We start from the raw sequence: 24,678 nt of genomic DNA, 5'->3' as shown, positions 1-24,678 counted from the left end.
GGGAAAATAGCCCCATAGGAGCCGGGAAGCCGAGCTCGTTGCGGCCCCGCGAAGAACTGTGAGGGCAGAGGCAGTGCCTGGAGCCTGCTGATGGCACCAGAACGTGACACTGCTCAATTATTTAGCGCTGCCACGGCATCCAACCACTCCGTGCACCCTCTTGCCTGGTGCTAGAGCCCTGCCTGCTCCCTCTGCCTCATTAGTTGCTTCCCCTACTTCGTAATGTTAAATAATCTCACATCTTTTAATCTGGTTTCCTTGTGTTGGTACAAAACAAGTGGCTGGAAGCACAGATTTCTGCTTCCCATTGAAACGGGTGCCAGCCTCACACAAAGCAACATTTACAAGGTGCGCACTTAGTACCACGAAAAAAGATATTTAAGTTCTTCATCCTCTGTGACAGAGAGGGAAAAATCCATCCCCACGTGGCTGCGTGTCACAGCTGATCGCTGCTGCTTCTGCCCAGCGTCTCCAAACAGGGGGAAACCTGCCTGCTGCCTCCAGCTGGCCAACGCCGTTGGTTTCGAGACATTTTACCTGTATCCCGGAAAAAAATGGGTCTTAATTTTAGGAGAAGGCAGCACTCAGCTGTAAAGGAGCCAGGAGAGAGGGGCTGGGGCTCGGCATCCTTGCTGCAGGGCAGCAGCATCTCCCCGTCCGCCCGCGCAGTGAGAAGCGGCCTCTGGGCAGTGAGGACAAGGCGGTTCAGGTGTCGGGGTTATGAGCTAGCCACCAGTTTGCCATGGTTTGCCACCATCCGGGGAGTTTCTTTCAGTGATGGAGATCTGGTTGGGTTTGGTTTATATTTTATCTCGGAGAGAAATTGGTATTTTTAAGAGGTCGAGAGTTCGGGAAACCGAAATGAAGAGGATGGGCTCCGTCTCTTCCTGCTCCCTGAAGACGCAGGGCTGCTTCCCAATGCACATTAGATTTTAAGGTGAGTTACTTCGTTGCCATGGCAATATTATGCAGGTTTTGAAACGCCACAGTTTGGGTTTCTTCTAGGCCACCAAGCAGTCGGGATCCCGGGCCCCATCCCAGAGAGCTGCCCTACAGGGTGCTGCTGAACCTGTGGGAGCTCAGCTCGGATGCGCACGATGGAGCATCCCTCACCCCTGCTAAACCACCGAGACACAGAGCACCTGGATGGACACACGGACAAGGGGAAAGCCATGGGGGTGAGGGTGCTGGGGAGGGGGCAAAACGCAGCCTGAAAGCTGCTCCTCCGCTCCGTTCTCCCCCTGCCTCCCCAGACTCCGCAATCAGGCTGTGAGACAGTGCAAGGTCGAAGAAAACCCAGCGGCTTCACTAATTAGCACTCATTAACGACGCTTATCTGGCCGTGTTGCGGTTGTGCTCCCTCCAGGTGTGCCACACCGCCAGCACGTGCCCAGTGACAAAACCTGTGTTTGCCCCAAAGAGCTTAAAATCGACACAAACCCCATTTGGGGCCACACAACTGTCCCATTTCCCTACTCCGTGGCTCCCAGGCCTCATGAATTTATTTTCTCACTAAGAGAACTGCCCTAAAATAAAGGCTTTAGATACTTCAGGACTCCTTTTGGTGGGGATGCTGTGTCTTGCTGTTAAGAAATGCATCGGGAAAAGGGATTCCCTGACAGTTCTGTGGTCATTGGGTGAAACGTGCTCTGTGAATGTACTGACGATTAATATTTAATGTTAAATATTTATATATTAAACATTTAAACCAGTCGTATCACGAAGATATTAAAATATTTAAAGTTAAATCCAAAATGCTTTTTTTTTTTAATATAGCTGTTTTAATTAAAGCAGGCACAGTGTGCCACGGACTCGCTCAACACCTCTGACACGGGTGCCGTACCATGGATGTGTCCTGGGCAGCGGTTCCACTGCGCAGCCAAAAGCTCTTCGAGTAAATCAGTTCCAATTATTATTATTATTATTTTTTGCTTGTTTGCTTGCTATTTTGTTTGTTAAATTTCGAACAAACCACGCTTGGATGAAGGCACCGAGGCTGCGTGCGCGCCGGAGAGCCGCCGGGAATCGCGGTGGCAGAGCCATTCCGGAGGCATCAGAGGCGCTGCTGCTGCTGCTGCGGCTCGGCAGATTTACCCACGCACGGCTCTCCAGTGCCCCGACTGAGAACCGTATGCAGCGAAACGCTGCGCCCAAACACAATAGAAGTCTGGAAGAAAGCAGCGGCCTTAACAATGAGCTGCTCGGCTTTTATAGGTTTTAGCAAAGCCCATTGTGTTGTTTTAACGCTCGGTTTTGTATTTAGATTCCTAATATCTTTGACGGGGGGGAAGGGTGGAGGGGGCAACCAATTTAATTCGATAATCCCCCTAAGCCTTGCTTAATGCAGTCACTCTGTTTTGTGCCTGTGAGTTTTATAGTGGTATTTTGGGTGGTTGCAGTGCTGCACTGGAAAACGTCCCGTCATTTATTTTGCAGCCATCGGAGGGAAATGGCTCGCAGTGCCGAGCAGCCCATTCATTACGTTCACATCGTCAAATCCAACAAACCCTGTGCCCCCAGATGTGGCTCCGTGGATCTCGGGGCAATGATTCACGGAGAAGGTCACTCGGAGTCTGGGTACAAATTGCCAAAAGGAATATTAAAGCTTAAAATGAGTATTAAACCTTAAACAGGAGCCTTTCTCGCTCTGCCAAAAACCTCGTTTGGAGCTGGATGGCCTCGGTGAGGCTGAGGGGCACAAGGAAAGTTCCCTGCCTGGGAAGGGTTCTCCTCCCCCAGCTCCTGCGTCCCCACGGGGATGGTGTGGATGCAGCCGGCTGGGTCCCCGCAGCTCCCACACCACGATTGTCTCGGGCTGAACGGGGTGAAACTGCTGCAAGGCGAAAGTTCCAGCTGGGGCTTTTCTCCTGTTGCTTTCTTCTCCTGACAGGGAGGGAGTGTTGGTAAGAAACACAAGACCGGACTTCCTCAAAGCATCTCACGAGCCTCCGTGCTGCCTGAATTCCTTTGCTCTTGCTCAGCTCCCAGCACTCCGACGTTTGCTCCAGCTGCGTTCAGTGATGGGCGAATAAACCTCCACCAGGAGGCTGGCACTGCCACCCATGGGATTTCTCAGTGCCCCTTTCAGGGGTGAGCTGTGTCTCATGAGGAGATGTTCCTTGCCCATTCTGGAAGCAGCTCAGCAGCAGAGACACGGAGCGCAAACACGGGGGGGAGAGTGGCTGGTACAGCTGATACGCAGCAGCACCAAAGCCAAGTGGGGAGGAGGATTTTTAGGAGAGGTCAAGGTCCAAAATTGCTGCTGGACTGCCAGAGGAACAGAAAAAAGCAGGGTGCCCACAGAGACATCCCAGTGAGCAGAGGAGACCCTCAACAGGAACGTGGCAGGACTCCTTTGGGCTTAAGGAACTGCCCAGGAATGTGGAAAACAAAAATATGTGTTGTTTTTTTTTTTTGCCTACACAGTCTGTGCAATTGTCTTCTCTGCTTATTATTATTCAGCAGCAAGGTTGCGACAACACCTTGTGAAAGTAAAGACTGGTGGCTGCAGTTCTGCCTTTAAGGCTGCCATTTGCCTCTTGCATCTTCACCTCCCAAACGCTGGTTTTCCAGGTTAGCCTTCATCTAGAACATCACTGAGCCATACGGAACTCATGGGCTTCATAAAGCCGAAAGAAAAGCTTTCTTTACTGGTGTAGAGGAGAGGGAAGGGAACAGCCAAAAGGGCATGTACTTGCAGGTGTTGAAAAACACTTAACATAGATTAAATTAAATTAGTCTTTCTATCAAAAAAAAAAAACTTTAAGGGACCTCCTGTAACCGTGAGTCATCTTCAAATGGAGATGGCAGAGAAAACACAGATTCCAGCAAGCTGCAACTAAAGCCCTAATTATTTAAGGCCAAAATAAAAATAAAAATAAAAAAACATTTCCAAAGATCAGAAGCTGGGAGGCTGTTGGAGAATGTACACATCCACTAAATGATGGAAGTCCAAGATCTAAGTGAAACGTGTAGGTCGCTGTTCTCTGCAGAGGAATTGATGGCGATTTCCATGCCAAAGCCTTTCTTTACAAGGGGTAAAACTGAGAAAATGCCCCAGACTGAAGATCTGGAGACAAGGCTTTAAGCCAAAAAAAAAATAAAATCAAGGGCTACAAAATTCCAGTATGGAATAGCACTTACCAGGAGCTGTAGAGAAGCACTCAAATACAGAGTTAGATCTGGCCACTTCACTCTGGTTTGCAGCCCATTGTCTGGATCAGGCTTGATATTAAGGGAATAGAAGGAGAAATGAAACTGAGCTGTGATAAATGCAAAACTATGCCAAGGGGAGGGAGGGACCCTTAACTACCAAGATGTGGAAACGGGCTCTGACCTAACACAACTCAGTGAGGAGATCTTGGCATCGCTGCGCTGACATTTTCATAGCGCTACGCACAATGCTCAGAGGCAGTCAAAGGCAAACAGACCATCAGGAATTATTAGGGAGGAAATGGAGAACAAATAACAACAAGTGGTGTTGTGCCAGCAGACAACCCCGCGGTGCACCCGCCTCGACACTTGGTGCAGCTTCAGGCCTCCCATCTCCAAATGGCCACGACAGCACTAGAAAAGGTGGGGATAGAAAAGGTGGGGGTAGCAGTGCTCTGTGAGAGCTGCCTTATAGGATGGGGTTAAATAGGGTAGGACTTTCCTATTGGGAAGAGCCTGAAAGGGAACGTGGTCCTGAACAGCGTGGAGAAGGGGGAACAGCCTGCTGCTGCTCCTGGCAGCACAGACCTGAGGAGGTGCTGAAGGAAGTTATGGGGTACAGAGCTGAAGCACCCCAAGGAAGCACGTCCTGAAGCCAGGCTCCGCTTTGGGAGCTTACCCTAGGCCCCTGCACTGGACCCCGCTGACACACAGCCAGGATGCAGGGTGCTGTGGATCCTCCCTGTTTTATTCACACATGGCTGGTGGTGAGTGGTTAGGAGAGTGGGTACACCCCTTGCCTTCCTGCCTCTGCACCTCCAAATTTTAATTCGGTTTGGGTTTCATCATGGTGGTGCTATGAAGTGACTCACAGAACCCATTTCATTCTCCTCTTCATCAGGCTGGAGCATTCGTTTTATTGGTGGCTCTGAAAATTTGTTACAAACTCAGACTCCTGTGGGCAAACTTGTACAAGACAGCTTTCTAATTCGTCACCTCATGCGGTAATTTATATTTCATTTTTATTTGTTATAAGACCATTATAAAGGTATTAATGGGCTTATTTACAATGTTTACATCTTATGGATATCAATAAACAGATAAAAAACATTTTTAAAGTCTTTATACTTCTTTTTTTTTTTTTCAATATAAAACACCAGCACTTTTAAAAAATCTATGAAGTTTGGTGGCCCCTTCACAAAAATACCTATTACTTCTGTAAAACTGAGAAACAGAACTAAAAACACACACACCCTGACAACGTAGCAGAGAAAGGGGACGGGGTGCAGGGAGGCATCGTTCTGTGTGTGTTATCTGCCTGGCTGAGGCCGTGACAGTGCCATTTGCATACCCAGCTACGCGGGGACAGCCGTGATGAATTCCCAGCCGTACAGGCAGCCGCCGTGTGCCCAGACTGCAAAGCTATGGAGAGCCTCCGCTCCTCGGCGCCCGCAGGAGGAGCCGAAAATGCAGGATCAGGCCCTGAAAGAAAAAGAAAAAAAGATTTGTTTAAAAAATATCCAGCGGGATTTGGATGTGCTGAGTTAGGCAGGGAATGCCAGGGTTTCTGGGGGAGAGCCCTTTGTGCAGCGCTGTCCCCCAGGAGCCATTTGCATGAGAAGGACGGCGCTGGGCAGCTGCAGTGCTGGGCACCACGGGCCCAAGCCAAAGCCGAGCTCCTGGCTTTGGAGGGTCAGAATCGGGCCCTTCGCCGTGGGCGCAGACGACTGCAAATGCAAAACTAGCGATGACGAAAGCTGCGTTGTCGCCTACAGCTCTCAGGAATTTTCCTGCTACGAGAACTTGCCGAGTTGCAGGCACTTTCAGGTGTCGTGTCGAGACCCAGCGGTGCCGTGGCGGATTTGACCAGGGTGCTGGCATTATTTCCCTGCCCTATTTACAGAGCTCAGAGCTACACGGGCGGCTGTTGCCCCTTTTCACACGCTTTTCACCCATATCCGAAATCTTACATCCATTGGTATGTAAAATAGAGACGGGAACGTTTACACGACACTCAGAGAGGGTTCATTTCTTGGGAAACTGCAAATCGAAGTCCCCCCAAGCGCAGCAGGGATGCACGCAGGGAGCAGCCAACGCCAGCTAATGGCTGCCGCCAGGACGCCGAGCTTTGCATCGCGCGCAGGCTGCCAGAGCCCTCCAGCCAAGCGGCCTTTGGGATCTGGCGAAGGGGTTTCAGGTTTTCGGGTGGAAGAAGCATCACGTTGACACCATGAGGAACGAGCAGCCCAATGAGGAATTCTGCTTTAAAGCAGAATTTGGAAACAAAGGCGATGTCGTCCTGGCGGCTCCTCCAAAGCCTTGCGTCTGCGGTGGCGTTGGAGGCGCCTCTTGGTGCCGAGCACCATCTAGAGGGCTCGCTGGGGGGATGCAGCAGTGAAATCAAACTGGAATATTTAAAAATAGACAAAAAAATAATCCTAGAGCAGACCTTATGTAATATCCAACAGGTATTTAGGTATTATTTAACAGCTGCAGTCAGGAAAATCCTGTACGAAGGTGTGGAAATTTGGAGATTTCTCCAGCAAGGCAGGGTGGTGGCTGGCACAAGCACCTCTGCGCTCAAGCAAATGTGCCTATTTTGTTCATCATTCTGCACCTGTATTTCCTTAGAATAAACAAGCCATGATGCAAAATTTTAATTTTGAGGTTATCGCATTTGGAGATTGTCTTAAAGTCTTGACTTTTCAATGCCTGTATTTCCTTACCACTGCAGTTCAAAGCACCGATTCTTAAATTGCTCCTAACCAGCACTTATTTTCCTATCAGTTACAGAAAACCTCGGATTTCATCGCTGGAACAATTGGTGTCGTTGTGTCCCACCTGGCTGCACATGAAAGGCCCAAGATGAGCAGAATGCATACAAAAAAAGTTGGATTAAAAAATACTCAAAAAAAAAAAAAAAGCCCCAAATGCTTAACTTCCTGCAGTCCTTAAATCTGAAAGGGTTCAGACACACGCATCCCCACCCACGTTTCCTGAAGAGGAAAGGTACAGTCTGGGTGCAATCCAGCACTCCTGCATGGCTCTAATCTCAGCTGATCTGATCTGCAGCCACGCTGCATTTCTGTCCGGTTTGGGCAAAACTGCATCAGGTATGTTTTTACACCATGCTGAAGCTACAAAGCAGCGGGCTGGCTTTGACTCATCAGGCAAGTCTAACGATAAACAAAAGAGAGACTCACTCACTTGGTGCTACCAGCCGACCAAGGGGAAGATAATTTAATGTAGTGGTTAAATTAAAGAGAGCTAAACTCTGTTTACTTGCATTTACTCACAACTACAGCATTAAGACGAGAGGCAACAGGGCCAAGCTGGAGCATGGGAAATTCAGATAAGGAAACGATTTTGCAGCGTGAGGACGGCCAAAGACTGGGACTGGAACTGGCTGGGTTGCCCGGGCAGGTTGTGCAATCCTCCCTCCTTGGGCAAGGCCCTGAGCAGCCTGATAGCATCAGACCTGTTCTGCGCAGGAGGGCGAGTGGATGACCTTCGAGGTCTCCTCCAACCTAAATTATTCCGTAATTCCATGAAACAACCCAGCCAAAAACCCAGCTCTAAACTCATGTAATGGAGAGTGTTGGAAAATAAAGGGAGATGTCTTGTTTCAGGTAAATAAGGGTACATTAATCAAAAGGCATAAACATCTTGTATCTGTACCCTTTACATGGAGTAACACGCATATAGAGAGATGCTGTGCTGGGGAACCAGGGTCCTCACTAGTGACATGAAATAGCAGTAAGGCAGAAAGGCAGAGCTACGTGAGGCTGTGGAAGTATGCAATAGGCATCTGCATGCCTGAAATGAAAATCTCCCAAACCAACCTCACTCATGGCCCACACCTTGAACCTCAGCACAACCTCTCTCACAGTGATATTCTCCATGATACTCTCGCAGTACACCTCCAGGACTTGTTGTCCACCCTTCAGGCTTCCTACAGATATCAGTTTGTGATAATCTACACCCTGTCTTGCCAGGAGACATGGGGGAGAGGGAGCGAGCCCTGCAACATTTGACAAGTTTGGCCATGGCAGCACGGGATTGCTTTTATTCTGTGGGACAGTGTCTGAACGGAGGGTTTATCTAAAGGTTTCCACTCCCAAAATCCTTCAAAGGCTTTCCTTTTTATTTATTTATTTATTTATTTATTTATTTATTTATTTCCAGGAAAATAAAAAAAATAAAAAGAGGAAATTGTTACAATCCTGCTTCTTCCTTAAAGCAGCTCTGGATTCGGATACCTCTGTGGTTCACCTGCAAGAGCATCGTGTCGGCGTGCTCCTCCCCAGCGCTCAGCGCTGCTGTTGGCATTCACGTACCAGCGTTCTGCTCCGGAGAAACATGAGTAAGCACTAGCATAAAGCCTGGCTTTCACGAGGAGATTTACTATCGCTCCCCAGCATGCTGCTTCTTGGACGCAGCGGCTCCAGAAAGAGATGAGTCACGGAGCTGCAAGGCCTGCGGAGTGCTGTGGAGCTCCCAGGGAACGAAGGCTACGCTCGGAGGTGGGCACCGCTCACCAGAAAGACGACTCCTGGAGGGAGGAACCCAGGAGAAGTGGGAAGAGTTATCTGTCGCAGTGCTCACAGCAACCCTAGGGAACAAGAAAGCAACTGGGAGAGCGTTAACACCACCAAGCTGTGGTGCCACAGGACCAGCACGGAGGCCGGGGGTCACTGCAGAGCCGTAAAACCCAGCCGGAGTCGCTGGGAAGGAGCCTGGCCAAAGGAGGAGTTGCACAACGGCTGCTGCGGGCATGACTAACGCGCTGTTGGGACTTGACCTGAATGCAGGCTGCTGCTCTGTGCGCCCGTACCCGGCTCCAAACACCTGCCTCATAGCTGCGGGATGACTAACAGCCTTTCCTGTTGCTGCACGAAGCACAGCGCTTGCATCACGGAGCACCTCTGAGCGTACGAGCACCTCGGCCAACAGCAAGACTCCTGGTCTGAAGTGTGGGAAGCACACAAGGGGCAAACAAGCTTACTTGGGGAACATTTTCTATCATAGGCTTCTGATTTGAGAGCCTGTTGTATTTACTGTAGAAATTCCCAACGGCTCTAGACGGCCCTAAAAGAATAATCAGGCCCATTGTGGTGGTACAGCTTTGCTTGCTGCTGCCTCCGAGCTTAAATAACAGCAAATTGTGAGGAGAGGCTCAGTAAGACACCAACCAAAAGGTGCCAAAGAAATGCACCATGTTGAAAAAGAAATACCTTGGGTAAGTGTTACCACTGGAACACAGCAGGACGGGGTGCTATGGAGTATTCGTGGTGCTGCGTTTTCTCTTGATGTAGAACGACATTTAGCTCAGAAAGACTGCAATGTACTTTCAGGGCACATTACACCATGTTATCTGTGTTTTTCCTTTGCATTCCTGGCACGCATAACAAGATGAGCTTGCAATTATCAGATAGGAGGGAGAAACATTACCTCTACAGATACGGAATATCAGAGGGTTCTTTTCCTCTCTGGCAATGTTTCCAGAACTGCTGCTTTACACTGTAACTCACTGCAGGGCACACTTCAAAGCCTCTGGTGTAGTGCTGGAAGAGTTCTTCCTACCCAAAAGCCCCCAGAACTGCAGTTTGCAGCTCAGTGAGATGGCACCTCACATCTCTTTAAGTGACAATAATGAATTTGCCTTGAAAAAGATTCCAAGAGCTACAATGATAAGCAGGGAGGCTTTTTTTTTTTTTTTTTTTTACCTTTCTTCTTTTCCTTTTCTTTCCTTTTCTTTCTTTTTCTGGCTATTTAAACTCTATTTAGCAACTTGAGAACTTCAGAGGACGAAGAAAACAAGGTCTATGCATCACCCAGTTAATCTGAGCTCCTGCTGCAATTTCCAGACCTGTATTAAGGTGCAGGCGAATTATGCAGAGCAGCTGAATGTCAAACACCTGACTCGTTCTCGAGAGGGCTCCTGGCACTTGGTCTGGTGCCTTGAAACATCCTGAGCAGGCTGCCAGCAGGAAGGGCTGCATCCTCGAGGTAATAGCAGGAAGAACTCTGAAACAGCACTTCACAGAAAGCCTAGTCATGCATATAGGCTATAAATGTATGCAAAAATGAATTTATTCTTAATGTTTCAACCGCATTGATTTGCTATGATTCAGCTGTTGGTATTCGAAGCACGAAGATGAGTTGTCTTTTTTATTTATTTTTCAGTTATGACAATGCTTGTTACACTGCCAAGGCTCAGGAAACTCTAACTTTGAATGCCAGGTCTTTATGGCAGCAAAACCCAATTTGACATTAAGGAATGTTGTCCATTCACTCAGTGTTTTAGCAACTTATCTCTGAAGTGGGATAGATTTCTGAAGTTTTTTGACAGGACGCTTCCTATGGAAAAGTGACTTGTTTCCCTTAGGAATATCTACAGGGGTCAATATTGTGCCTTTTTTTCTTTGGCAAGAGCACATGCCTCACCGTCACGTCTTTATTTCCTGGACAGTGGGAGGAAATTATTGTGATTAGGCTCCTAAAGCCGCCCCACGTCCTGTAACCTTGGCAGGGCTGCGTCCTCTGGGTGTTCATCCCTGCCTTTGCGTGCTGAAGCAATGACACTCTGATAACAGCGGGTGCCATGTACCGATGGCTAAAAGTTCCTATTTACGTTCCAGTCAAGCACAGAAAGGCAATTCCTGGGTATCCACAATGCATTAATTTGTTTCGAGCACCTTTATGTTTGTTGGAGGAGCTCCCGTTTGGTTTGTGCCAGCTGCACAGGAGAGCTTGTGGGCCCTGTCCCCCAACGTTTTGCCTCATGTATGGTGGATGAAATGGAGAATAAGAGAGAAAACGACTTTGCAAGCCTAACTCAGGACAGTTATTTTCTTTATTTTCTTTCCTGGAGAAAAGGAGGCTCAGGGGTGACCTTATTGCTCTCTCCAGGTACCTCAAGGGAGGCTGTAGCGAGGTGGGGGTTGGTCTGTTGTCCCACGTGCCTGGTGACAGGACAAGGGGGAATGGGCTTAAGTTGCGCCAGGGGAGTTTTAGGTTGGATGTTATGAAGAACTTCTTTACCGAAAGGGTTGTTAGACACTGGAACGGGCTTCCCAGGGAAGTGGTGGAGTCACCATCCCTGGAGGTCTTTAAAAGACGTTTAGATGTAGAGCTTAGGGATATGGTTTAGTGGGGATTGTTAGTGTTAGGTAGAGGTTGGACTCGATGATCTTGAGGTCTCTTCCAACCTAGAAATTCTGTGATTCTGTGATTTATTTTCTTTATTTTAAAATCTGTATTTATTATTTTATTTTCTTTTATTTTCGCCTCGCACCAACAGCCGACCGCACAACCCGGCTGCCCGCAGCCTTTCCGTTCCGGGACATCCCGGAGACCCTCGAGCCGTGCCGGGACCGTGAGGGGAGGAGGAGGAGAAGGAAACCGGGAGAGCAACCGGGGGAGGAAGCGGGGGAGGAACCGCGGCCATGCCCGGTCCTCCCCTGCCCGCTTCTTCCGCCTGGGCGCTCCCCGGCTGCGGGAGGCTCCCGGCAGCGCCCCCGTGCGGCGGGCGGGGCGCCCTGCGGGCCGCTGCGCGCTGCGGGCCGGGGATCGCGGCGGGGCCGGCGGCGCTGCCATGAAGCCGGCGGGGAGCCGCGGCGGGGCGAGCGGCTCGGCCGCGCACCGGGGCTCGGCCGTAGGGGCTCGGCCGCTGTAGGAGGAGCGGCGACACCTCGGGGAGACACCCGCCGCTGCCCCTTCTCTCCCCCCACCCCCGGGCCTCCTCCTCCTCCGTCGGAGGATGGCGGCAGCGGCCGCCCCGACGCAGCTGGAAGCCGGTGGGTAGCGCTGGAGGCTTGGGGGGTGATTGGGGGGGCTCGGTGGCTGCACGGTTGCTTTGTAACCGCGTCCCTTTCTCCCTCCTTGTTCCTCCTTCTCTCAGAGCTCTACTACCTGATCGCCAGGTTCCTGCAGTCCGGGCCCTGCAAGAAATCCGCCCAGGTGAGCGCGGCCGGGCCGGGCGGGGACGGGACGGGACGGGACGGGACGGGACGGGGCAGGAGGGCAGCGGGAGGGCCGTGGGGAGGTGGGGAGGGAGGTAGGGGGGGGAACCGGGGTGCTGCGGGTGTCCGGCCTCACGCCCTTTGTGTGCCGCTGCCCTGTCCCCGCAGGTGCTGGTGGAGGAGCTGGAGGAGCACCAGGTAAGGGGCAGCCGGGGGCTGAGCTGTCCCGGCACGGCACAGCCCCGGTGCCCAGGATGGGATGGGATGGGATGGGGTGTGGGGGGCGAAGCACGGCCGGGAGAGCCGGGCTGAGCCTTTTTGGGGGGCTGCCCCGAGCCGTATGGGGGGGGCTCGGAGCTGTCCCCCCCCCCCAACATCCCCAGGGAGGGGTCTGACCGCCGCCCCCGTCCCTCCCCGCAGCTGATCCCCCGGCGCCTGGACTGGCAGGGCAAGGAGCACCGGCGGAGCTTCGAGGACCTGGTGAGCCCACACCCCATAAACCCCCCCCCACACCCCCAAAAAAAAACAAAAACCCTCCGGTACCGGCTCCGTGCCCCCCCCCACCCCATGTCCTCAGCCCAGGACCCCCCCCCCCCACGCTGCTCTGCGCCCCACGGGGCCGTGGCTCGGAACGGGGCCAGGACGGGTGCGTGCGAGTGTAATGGGGGGGTAACGGGGGGGTAATGGGGGCACCGGGGGGGTAATGGGGGTGCCCATTGTGGGGCCGGGCGGGGTTATCTGAGGGCACGTACCGGAGCCCTGCCCGGCGAATGGCGCCGCGCCTTACAAGCCGGAGCGGGGCGGGCGGCGATGTAACGAGGCGGCTGATTGGCTGCGGGGCGGCGGAGGAACTGGTTGAGGGAGGGGTGGGGGGGGGGTGGAGGTGAGGCCGGGCCGGCGGCGGCGGGGCCGGGCCTGAGGGGGGCCGGGGGAGCCCCCCGGGGGGGGGGGGGGGCGCCGCTTTCAGCCGGGCCCTGAGGGCACTGAGGGACCCGGCACGGCCACAGCCGCCGGTATCAGGCCCGTGGTCGCGGCCTGTGCCGGGCCCTGTGTGGAAAACGTGAGGAAAAAGCCCGGCGGAGCCGTGCCCGGCAGCGGGAGGTGGGAGGTGGGAGGTCAGCCGTCGGGCTCGGCTTGGCCTCAGCGGTTGTGGTGCCGCCTGGGTTTGCTCCTCTCGGCCCCTGGGGTGTGGTAGGGAAGCCCTCAGAGCTCCCCTGGTGTGGTGGGGGTCAGTGCTGCGGCCACGCACATCTTGGTAAAATGTCCCAGATGGGAAACGGAGGCGTGAGGGGAGGCTTGGAATCGGTGGGGAGCTGCTTCGTGGTGTGCAGCGCTATCAGAGCTCGGTTTTTCTTCTATCTGAAGCTAATCGACAGCGATCCTTTCTGACGGCCTCTCTTCTAGTTTGGTTTAGCTGTTAACAAGACTTACAGCGAGGAACGGGACCGTTATGGGAATCCTTGCTGGCAGATGCTAGGTGGGCTGAGCTGAGCTGAGCTTCCTTATGGATCCTCAGACCAAAGCTTTCACTGGCGAGGATGTTGAAGGAAAGGCTCGTCCTTCCTTTCCTTTGGGTTTGATGTGTTTGCAAGTTGGCCCTTTGAATGCATTTGATGGTATATGAATGAACCTAAGCTGCTTGGCTTCAGTGCTAGCCAGGTGGATGGATGTAATGTGTAGGACAAGGCCTGGGCTGTGGAGAATGAATAACTCGGAGCTTTGTTTTAATGATCTCGCTCACCTCGTGAACAAAAAAATGTAATTACTGACGCTAGCGTTTGGGGATGAAGCTTTTTTTCTACCCATTTCTCCTGTTTGACTGCTTAGAAGCAGGCAAACAAATTCAGTTCCAGTCTTTGCCGAGTGTTGCAACTGCGCTGGGCAGGCGGGCCCGAGATAATTGCATGGGAGTTTACAAACCCAGAGAAGTCAGATTTCTCGTTTGTTTGCCTGATATCCTGCTCCTGAGAATCTGACAGAGAATTTATTGTTCTAATTGCTGATGTTTCAACTTTGTTTTCCGTTCTCAGTTCGGCTGTTGAGGCTGGCGTTGGTATTTCTGGGGGAATATGCTGGTAGTCCTGTTGTTGAGGATGTTGGTGCTGCTCTCAGGGCTTTTGGAAATGATAAAGATGTAACAACCAAATCGCCTACCAGGCGGCTTTTGTCTAGGAAATGTTTACTCCCCCATCCCTCAAGCTTTTAGTAAAGAACTGAAATCTCCCTGTTGAGATTTTTTTTCCTTTTTTATTTGAACTTGCTCTCTTACTTTAAATGTCAGGTACTGCAAGCCAGAAAAACACTAAGATACACTAATAGGAATTGTGTCCAGTGAGCAAAAGCCTGCAGAGAACCTGAGCTGGTTGTGCGTTTGGGTTCCCTTTGTCTTTCTGTTTATTTCCACCTCGGAGTGCTTTTATGTGCAACATGTGGCTGCCTGTCGAGGTAAGCGCCCAGGTGTACTCCAAAGGTCTGCGTGCTCCAAGCACTTTTCACTTTGTTGCTGGCTGCTGGTGGTCGTGGGACACGAAACGAGCTCGTAAAGGGGAGGGTCCTCGCCCTCATTAGGAAGGTCTTAGGTATGTCAGACTTGCACGCAATTAGTACTTCCATTTTAAATTAACCACAGCAGTTTAATGTGTAGCCAGCTGCTGGGCAGACAAGTCGAGCTGAGCTGCCTTAGATTATCACAACAGTCTCCCCTGGGCTGCTGGTCGAAATTATCTTTGTTTATTCCCGATAAAAACGAATGACCCTCGTCTGGCTTTCAAGAACTTCTCGCAGGACCGTCTGTTCTGTCCAAGCCCGTTTTGTTCTCCGTGCTGAAGATAGGCCTGATTTCAGGGCACGCAGAAAATCAGCTGTTGTTGGACAGCGTATCTGAGCGGGGAATTTGCATCCGTGAGAGGCTGGCGTGGAACAGCTTATGGGATTTGGCTTCGAGGTTCTGCCTCGTCCGTCTGCATTGATTTAAAGCGAGCTGTGAGGCCAAGGTGCTGTTATTTATAGATATTGCCAATCCCAGCATTAGCAGCAGAGAGATGTTACAGTTTTGTCACCTCAGGAAAATGTCATCTGGTGGCGTGGTGGCTCCAAGGCACCCTCTCCAGGGAAGCTGAGTGGCTAATGGCTTTTTAAATTTGCGTGTATTTGCATATTGTTGACATCTTGTGCAAGCCCGGTGTCGGAGCTTCCTTTTGCTGAGATTCCATATTTGAGGTCTTGAGTAATTTCCTGCTCGCTCAGCTGCCTCGGTCCTCTTGGTCTCCTCTGCTGCTTTTGGGTACGTTTGTCAATTGGTTCCGAACTGATTGGTGTTTTGGCAAACGGGACAAGTGTCAGATGGTTTCTGGAGAGTAGAGATCTGCTGCAGAACCTCCTGCCCACGGAGGTCCTGGTGTGCAGGAGCTCGTGCAGGTCCGCGTTGCTCTCAGTGTTACTTCCATCAGGTTTTACATCCAAACAGCTTCTGCATCGGGTGCAGTTCCATCAGATGGAGTTCCAGCTTCGCAGCAATGTTTCGTGGGGCTTCCTGGTGCCAGCCCCTGGGAACACGGGCATCTTCCTACCAGTAGTAATGGCAAAGAGTTGTCGTTTTGTTTGTTTGTTTCCTGTTTATTGAAATGTTCCCGGGAGGAGAAACTGTCAAGGCTAATACCAGGGGATTTGGTTTGTTGATCCCTGCAACAAACAAGCCTCCTGCCTGTCTCGGCTGGCCAGTGCGGACCCTTTTCTTAGCAGCCTTTGAGATGACGTTGTAGTGGTGCCAACAGCAGGAGCACGGACAGGTTTAGGGCCATGACTTTCCCCTAACCCTGCCGTGACTTTAACCCCACCGTGCCTTATTTGCTGCTGCTTGGCACTGCAGCATCCTATTTGCATTCTGCTTCCACAAGGGCATATCCACTTTACCCCATTCTTGAAAGTCTTTAGATCTGTAAGATCTACGTCCTGTGCAGTTGCTCCCATGGTGCTGTGGCGTTCCTGTGCTCTGACATTTTAACCCATCTCTCCCAAAATAAGCCAACAAAACGTGGTTTTCTTTACAATTTATCCCGGTCTTCGGAACTGGCTCTCACGTAGCCTGCTCAGCTCTTCCAAGTTATTTTAAAAACTCTTTATTTAACACGTTTTTTGACTTGTATTACTTGTTTGTTTCCATCTTTTTTTTTTTTTTTCCTCATTTTCTAATTTTTTTCTAAACCAGTTTTTAATATTCTGGAGATACTTGCTAATACGTATGGGGAGCTGATAATGTCCTTACCGGTATTATATTTTGCCTCATGGGGTTTGGGCTACAAGGTGTGGCTGTAACTGATGTTAAGCTTTGCTTTTTTCTGTCCTTTTAACAAGAATCTGATCTGGGAAACTTCATTTTTCTCGCTCATACGTTTGCAGCTTTGTGTTTTGGAAAGATTCTTAAAACCCACTTAGGGCTACCTCGTGCAGAGGTGAAGGGGGAATATTTGTTTCAAGTTCTTTCGGGAACCTGCAAACAGAATTGCTGGTTTGGCTCGGGGCTGCAGTTGAAGCATTTGATTTGGAAGTTACTATGGAAAAAAAATCTCTGGGAGAACGGACTTCTCGTGCTGCCTGCCTGTCTAGCTGCTTGGTAGCAACAGCGGTGGGAACCTACAGGTCAGGGGCTGCCTCCTGGGGCTTCTCTGCCCCGTGCAAACATGTGAGTGATGGGGAGAAGAGCCCTACGGCCTTTCTTCTTCAGCCAGGTCTGGTTGTGCTGGCGGGTGGCACGTCTGATGAGCAGGGCTCGTTAATAAGGCCAATGGTCACGTTGATAGGCGCTCGGTCTGGGCGATGTGCGCCCTGTGAGAAGTTGCTCAGAGAAGTTTTCAACATAGTAAAACTGAGCGCTGAAATCTCGCTGCTTCAGCAGCTCCCTCGTGCTGCTTGAACTCTGGCTCCACGCTGGATTTGCCAACTCTCCTGGTCTGGGCAGCGAGCAGCCAGATGTCTGGGAGCCTGAGCTGCTTAGCGCCTGGGTCGCCCAGACAAATCAGCACCAGGCAGCCGCAGACGACTGCCACATGCTCGGCGAGCCTGGAGCATCCATCTTCGACCTCTGAGCGCTGGCAGGCCTGCAGATGTGGCCGTGCTCGCCGTGATGAACTGCCTGAATGCAGAAATCTCCGTGTGTGAAGTGCCTTCCCGCTTCGGAGTAGGTGCACGGGGCTGGGCAGGGCTGCCTGTTGAACAACTCGTGCTTTTGTGTGAGGAGAGCCGTGCCCCGGCCCCAAGCAGGGTGTTTGCTGCCAAGTTTAGTTCAGCGCCTCTCGCTAGGCACTAAACAGTGGTGATGCTTCAAAACCTGCGTGTTCCTGGGCAAACAGGGAGGTGTTTCCATCCAGCACACCGAGAGAATTCTGTGGGCTTTCTGAAATGGCATATTAGTGGTGGTTTCTTTCTACCCTAAAAGGAAAATGTAAATTTTCACTGCTTCTGCATTGCGTACCGTTTTTCTTCTTACCTCGTGAGCTTGAAGAATTGCTAGAAGTGGCAATTGTTGACTTAGAAACACCTTCCTGATTATCAGCGACGTGAAGCAGCGTTTCGTACCCTGAAGCTGGCAAATTTCAGATTTTCTCTTCAGGACTGCCTTTGTTTCAGATCCTCCCCTTACATAGCGAAGGGAGGCTAGCACAGGATAACAAAGTTTTGTTTGTGTGTGTGGTTTTTTTTTGTCATTAAGATATTTCTAGCATTTGAGCAATGGCTAAGAGGGATGGACAAATACAGAAGTCCAGCGAATCCTTTCATCTCATTTTGCCAACCATTGCATCGTGTACGGCCTTTCTTCTCAACTCACCGTTTCACTGCGTGGAAATTCCTGGAATGGGACCGTGTTAGTGCAGCCCTCAGGTTTATTTCTCCTGCAGAGGTACGATTCTTCCCTTTCCAGCAGAGCCTGGGGCTTTGGAGCAGCTCAGCTCCCACGTGGATTGTTATTGATGTGCAGCCCTTTACCAGGCAGCGACCCAGAGGCTCTACGAGTTTCCATTCGGACTGGAGGAGTTCGCTTTGGTTTAGTTAAATGACACCTTGTGTGTGCCATTAGGAAAGGCTTGGCTTTTTTGGTTAAAGTCTTCTCGGTGCTGCCGTGACTGCATCGTAACGCAGCTGACTCACCGCGCTGGGCTCCGTAGCACCACTGCTGCTGCCCAATTGGAGCGAGGGATTTCCCAACGACCTGCAGCAATCGTCTGCCTGATGCCATGGCTCAGCGAGCAGCGTTTTGGCAGCACCCCTGAGCGAAGCAGTTTCCTTTTCCTCCTTCCTGCTGCCTGCTGTTCCCCTGGTGCGCCGGGGGCTGGCGTTCCCCAGGGGATGCAGGTGACCAGGATGGCTGGGCCAGGCTGCGGGTGCTGTGCGGCTCAAAGCAGTGGTCCTCTTCCTTCCTTTTCACCAGCTCTGCCCCGTGTGAATCTGGAAGCTTTCCTGAACCTGGCAGAAATCCTTCCCCTTCTGTCGGGTGAGTGCTCTCTGAGCTGGGGAGCCGGAGCACCTTGCTCTGCACTAGCTAAGTGCTGTAGCTGGTGCTGAGGGAAACTTGTTTGAGGATTTAATCGGGCTGGGAGACACTGCAGCTGGACAGAAGCTGGCCGTGTTGTGCCAGGAGGGAACTGACAGCCTGTCACCAGCACCAGCGTGCGCCTGGATGCATCCAAAGTGGTCCTGTAGGAGAGAGGGGCGCTCATGGCCACGCGTCTGCTTTTTCTGTACAATAAACACAGCTCAGGCCCTGTCAGGTACTATTTAGTATTACCTGGCAGGGGCTTGTGGCTTGGGAAAACAGAAATCTGTGTTAGTATCGTCATGTTCTTTGTAATGCTGCGATAGATACAGCAATTATATAGCTCAAATGAAACTTTTTTATCAGTCTCCACTCACGGCTACTTTTTTTGTTCCTGTTGGTCCTCGTGAAGGAGATGTCTGTGGCTCTGTGTCCTGCCTTGAAGGACCTAAATGGGCTCTGACGCTGAGTTTTTGCTGCCAGCTAGTAAATGTAGCAGAAGTCGGGCAGATGCAGGGCGTTCTGGTTAACGAGGCGCAGTTTGTTTGCTGTTCGAACAGACTGGCAGGAAAAACCATTGTCTCTCTGGAGAAAGCAGCCTTTGTCTACAGGGGAAAAGGAAGAATGTTTTTCTCAGGATGACAAAGTGGAAGCTGACACGTGTGGGTGTTAGAGGTACCTATTCCTGCCTGCTAAAACTGGGGGCTGGGAGTTGCTGTAACGATCCCATTTAGGGTGTTTAGGCTGTGCTACGGGTGCTGCTTACAGTGGTGTGACTGGGGCAAGGGCGTCTCAGCTGAGCAAGACGTACGGCATGTGAAAAGAAGGAGTTAAAGGGCAAAACAGACTTCAGAAAAAGTCCCCAGGCAATCCTTTGTTTGATCAGAGTACTGCCCTGAGAACGCTGAATTTTGGGGATTTTCTGTTTGGAATTGAAGGTTGTCCTAAATTATGACTCTGGCTGTTGCTACCTTGATTTTCTAGTCTGATTTTTTCAGCGCTCTGTGGCACTTTGAAAGACATCTTAGGTATAATTCATTCGGAGGTTTTTTTTTCACCACTTTCATGCTAGACTTGATTTCAACAACTAACTTGAATATTCGAGTATGAGCCGGGAGAAAAATACCGGCAGAAGCAAGAATAAAACAAATTTCTGTGTTGTTTAGGTGGCTGTCAATGCACACATCCCTCCGGATTATCTTCTTCGCATCTGCGAGAGGCTGGGACCGCTCTTAGACAAGGAGATCCCCCAGAGTGTCCTAGGTGTGCAGACCTTGCTAGGTGTTGGGCGGCAGTCTCTGTTACGGGCAGCAAAAGGTAAGATTCCCCATGCACGCGTGGCTGCGTTGGGTTTTGATGAGTAACCCCCTTTTGTTTCAATTCTTGCTGCGCGATCTGTGCTTGTTTGCATGCGCCGTGGTTTATCTCATTTGCCTGTCAGCTCCTGCTTTCCTGTTGCAGTCCAGCTAAAACACAGCGGGTGCTGGTCCTGTTGCACATACCTGCTCTTGGCTGGCAACGCCACCCGAAGCAGCTCTCGGCTGTTGCTGCCTGATCTTGCTACTTGCTTCCCCTCCCCACCCTCCCTAGCACCTTGGGCCAAGGATTGTGTAAATGATGAGCTGGATTAGAGATTCGATCCATCTGAAATAGCCGTTTTCTTCATACGCCCGAGCACGTGTGTGTCTGAAAGAAGCCAGCAGAATTTATGTTTTGCTGGGCTGTTTTTCACGCTGAGAAGTTCCATTATTTGGCTCCCTGGCCATGCATGGGTCCGTCAGGTTGAAGGGTAGGGTAGCATTTGGGGCAGCGTTTAGAGGGTTCTCTGGTGATAATTCCTGCTTGTCCTTGCTTAAAGTTAATTTGACCAAAATCCCCTGTTCCCTTCGTGAATAGAACACCAGGCCAGGCCTTTTGAAAAACCGCTCTGCTTGAGATAATGATCCTGAAAGCAGACTTTTGTGTTAGAACTGAGTGGATCTGAGAGCCATCTGCTACTGAAAGGAGCGGTTCCTCCCGTCCCTCCTCGCTACCTGCCCCTGCCACTTCTCCCCTGTAGGAGCCAGAACTTATCTGATCCTGTGACTGCTGATTCAGAGAGCTAAACTGTTGCAAAATTTATTACTGCTATTGTAGTGAATTAAATTAGCTCCTGGAAGGATCAGAGTGCCGGAGGTGACGAGAGGCAGCAGGAGCAACGTCCTGGGAGCAGGGCAGGGATGGAGAGCAGGACCTTCCAGTCCGAGTCAATTGACACACGTGGATTTTTTTTTACCCCCAGTTCTGCTTCGGTATGAAGCTCCCATTTCCCATTAGCAGTTAGTTATTTTGATCAATTTTAGGAAGTAAGTGGTGCTGTTAAGGTGCATCATTGTAATACTCCGTGGTACGTTTTGGGCTGTAATTGGAAGGTGCTCTCAGGGCTCTCTGAGTCACGTAAACTTGCAGGCATCACAGTCACAGATCTAAATGGTGATGCGCAGAGCCACCAATCTGTGGCACTATCCTTCTGTTTCAGTCCTTACTCGCTGTGGAAGCTCGTTTCTCTCCTTCCAGATGGCCAGAAATGGAAGAAGTCCAGGTCTAATTTCTGAGGCACTCTGAACAGTCTCAGAAAAATCACTATTGTTCTAGAAAGAAGGCTCTCTAAGGCCAGTTGGCAGCAGATAGCTGGAGAGCCTTTAAAGAAAACAGTCTTCATTTTAAAAACAGGGTTTTTGGGGGGTGCTGGGGTGCAGAGAAAACTCTGAAAGTAGGGCATATTGCCACCGACTGCAAAGAAACAGATGTATTGGAAAAAAAAAATCCCTTCTCCCCTTTTCCAGGAGAAAACACATGTATATGCGTGTTTATTCTCAAATGTACAGCTCATAAAGAGGGATCCTGCATGTATTGGGATTCCAGAAGGACTAAAAACACATCAGAGCTCAGCTTCATACCAAGTGCACCTACTTCTTGCATTCTCTTTCCTTCCAGCATATCAGACTCTTACCAAAGTGAAGCAAAACCAAGCTGAAGACACTTTCAGTCATATTGCTTCCTCTCACTGTTAAATTCCTGACAAACTATTTAAAAAGATCAATCTTATTCTTCCAAGAGAACGGTTGAACTTGGAGGCTGGGACATGACCCAAAAGACGCTGGGAATGGTGCTTGATGCTGTTGATTCTAGGGAAAATTGGGCAGTTGGGCCCAGCTGGGCTGTTCGTTTCACTTACCTGCTGTTAATTTTGCCTGTGCAGACTTCAGACACACGCTATGGAAAGGATCTGCATTTGCAGCTCTCCACAGAGGCCGGCCTCCCGAACTACCTGTAAATTATGGGAAACCACCAAACGTGGGTGAGTCTTGACACGCAAACAAGGTGTTTTTTCCTTCTCTGTAGTTTTATTAATATTCCAACTTAAAGTTACCGTCTGAAACGCGAATAGGGGTTTTCCATAATGGCATTTTTTGATATGTCACCATGAATTGCTCTAAAAAAGGGTTTTCACAATAGAATAACCTTTTTTGCACTATTCTGGCTTGATTCTTCTGTAACGTATGCACACATGTTAAAACGTTGTGGTCATGTTCAAAAGCTTTGCGTGTCACCTTCCTCTTTGGAGGGGAAATAAGCTCGAATCTTTATGATATGCCTACATAACATGTGTGTATGCCTACGGGATTGAACAGGCACGGTTACAGGCGTGGAGGCAATCTTATTCGGGAACCTCAGCCAGAACAAAGCGCCTGGCTCCCAGAGAACTTTTTTGTCTCAAGAATTCAGTTCAGTTCAGTTGTGACAGAAAACAGACTGCTTGCAACATCCCTCTCCAAAGAGGAAATAATCACCAAACCAACATTTGTACTGCTTCAGCGTCAGTTGTCCACCCCGCTAAAGAACTTGTATAAAACTCAGATGTGTGTTAGGCATTCGGCTTATACATCACCAGAGAGCTCTACTTTGCTTAAACTGGAAAGTATTTTTCTTGCACAGTCTAAACTTTCATTAACCACTTTTATAGCAAAGAAATTTGATTCTTGCAGGCATAAATATAGGTGCTGTCTGTCGTGATTTGTTTTCTTCTTAGGGTGTTTTATCTGTGTTTGCCATCTGAGTGTTTGTGCAGATGTATAGGCTTCTCCTGGTGTGTTAGGGGATCCGTTCACGTAGGTTTCTCTTATCTGTTAAATGGAAGTCTCTAAAGGGAAGTCTTTCTACTGAACTGCATCCAACTATCACTATTAATTTAACTTAAAAAGCAGTATATTGAAAGTACCTTGTGTAGTTTTCCTTCTGGTTACAATTCTTATTTTATCTCTGGAAATAATTTCTCTTTTTAAGGAGATTTCCATCAGCAGTTCCTCCTTTGGAGACTCAGGGATCAGAATGAGTCTCTGCTTCTGCCACGTCTGTTCCTCTGTGATGCTGCACTTTCTCCCTGCCTCTCATTACTAAAAATTAACCTTTGTCTGACACGAAAGGGACAATGTAGAGGCTGCTTATGGATGAAATTGATAGTGCAATTTGCATAGGGTCTGTGGTGTTTTGGCAGCAGTGACAGGATAGAAAAGTTAATATGGATCTCGTGGTTGAAAGAGAAATGGGTATTTGCCTAGAACTGGTTCATATTTAACTATTACATTAGTATTTTTCCTGCACTGTGAAACAATTTGGGTTATGTTGTGGAAATTAAAAAATAAATAACTATTTCCATATATTAGTAAGGTTACTTCTGTGCATACCTCTATTTTTATCCTTTTAGGCTGGTTCTGAAGTTACTGTACAATTAGCAGTTGGGTTGGTGGGTTGCTAATCAGCTGGATTTAGATTTACTGCACAAACTCAATTTCTGTAGAAGTTGTATTTCTGTAAGTACTCCTGCATCAACCCTCTCCATAAGGGGAGAACCAGACCACATGTTTTTGGAATATGCTTTGTTATTGATGATCAGCAGTGACGGGCTGGACGTCAGCATTGGCATGCTGTCATGACAAAGGTCTGTGCTGCTTGGCTGGTGGCTGTTTGGTGACTTCACAAGCAGAATGTCTTGTTGGTTTTGATGTTTTTCCACGAATTGCTATTAAGAAACACAAAAGTGTTGGTTGGAAATCTTTCTTTCATAGCCTGAAAATCATTTTTGTAAACACTGGTTTCTAGAAGAATACAGTCCTCCTTGGTGTAGCTTTCTGCTGCTGACAGGGCAGCACGGTGAACGCAGCGAGGTTGGCCTTGCAGGCTGTTTCTTTGCAGGTTTTGCTGTAGCGCTGTGTTTGGGACTCCTGTTGTCTCTTCCAGTCAGAAAACGAAAAGATTGGTCACAGAGAAGCTCAGAAATGTGATTATTCCTGGATGATAAACCTGGGTTTGAGTACTGCCTGGGGTTTGTCGGAGGCTTTTTTTTGCAAGCCACACAGAGCAGATCAGAAAGAAGGATGGTTGCCCTCTGTAGCTGGTTACCAGAAGTATTTTAACCCGTGTATGAGCATGTTCACACGCGTATAGCTGTACGCAGTGAAAGCAGCACCCCCAAAATTCTGGCCCAGAAACTTCGTTGCATGATGGCCGTGCCCAAGAAATTGGGCTGTACGGAGACGGACGCGGGTGGCAGCGACTTCTCAGCGAGCCCTGGCAGCATGAAACGTGGTGGCCGTGTTGTGAGGTTGTGGTGCTTGTTCCAAAAGGCAAAATATAGCGATGTGGAATCGTCACCCTTAATACTGGGGGGGAAATTTCCGAACCTAGTGTTTGTACCAATATTCTGGTTTCGATTTTGGCTTGAAAAAATGGAGCGAGTCAAGGGTTTATGGAGAGAGGAGGGATTAAAGCAGCTGCGGTTAGGTGACTTTGTCCACACTGACGTGTTTTCGTTTTTTCTATAGTTGTGACTTAACTTTGAAACTTGTGATGTTTGTTTTCTGTATTTATTTTTTCCATGGCAGGGCTGTTGTGGGTTTTGTTTTATCCGCCCAATGCCAGCGTTCCTGTAAGGGTTTTTACATTTGCGTTGTTACCTCTCCTAGCATGGATTGCAATTAAAGAATCACTGAT

At 49.8% G+C, this 24,678-nt stretch overlaps 1 protein-coding gene and 1 long non-coding RNA gene across 3 annotated transcripts in view; one reads left to right on the top strand and one right to left on the bottom strand.

Moving 5' to 3' along the window:
* Window positions 1-230: 230 nt before the first annotated feature.
* LOC311443957 lies at window positions 231-6,484 on the bottom strand. Its single transcript, XR_014697580.1, has 4 exons — window positions 5,960-6,484; window positions 5,504-5,634; window positions 4,144-4,224; window positions 231-537 (listed from the first exon to the last, which is right to left on the bottom strand). It is a non-coding gene; the product is annotated as an uncharacterized lncRNA (long non-coding RNA).
* A 5,207-nt stretch (window positions 6,485-11,691) lies between these two features.
* Window positions 11,692-24,678, top strand: part of BRWD3 (bromodomain and WD repeat domain containing 3) — a 52,967-nt gene continuing 39,980 nt past the window's right edge. Inside the window, exons 1-6 of one of the 2 annotated variants that reach the window (XM_084534430.1) lie at window positions 11,692-11,951; window positions 12,056-12,114; window positions 12,285-12,314; window positions 12,537-12,596; window positions 19,812-19,962; window positions 21,887-21,985. In XM_084534430.1, the coding sequence (XP_084390556.1) occupies window positions 11,915-11,951; window positions 12,056-12,114; window positions 12,285-12,314; window positions 12,537-12,596; window positions 19,812-19,962; window positions 21,887-21,985 (436 nt within the window). In that variant the 5' untranslated portion in view covers window positions 11,692-11,914. The remainder of the gene's footprint in view (window positions 11,952-12,055; window positions 12,115-12,284; window positions 12,315-12,536; window positions 12,597-19,811; window positions 19,963-21,886; window positions 21,986-24,678) is intronic. The other variant, XM_084534429.1, reaches the window with a different exon arrangement.

This window comes from Aythya ferina, assembly GCF_964211825.1.
Source record: "Aythya ferina genome assembly, chromosome: 13".
NCBI lineage: Eukaryota > Metazoa > Chordata > Aves > Anseriformes > Anatidae > Aythya > Aythya ferina.
This window is presented reverse-complemented; position numbering and strand designations above follow the sequence as displayed.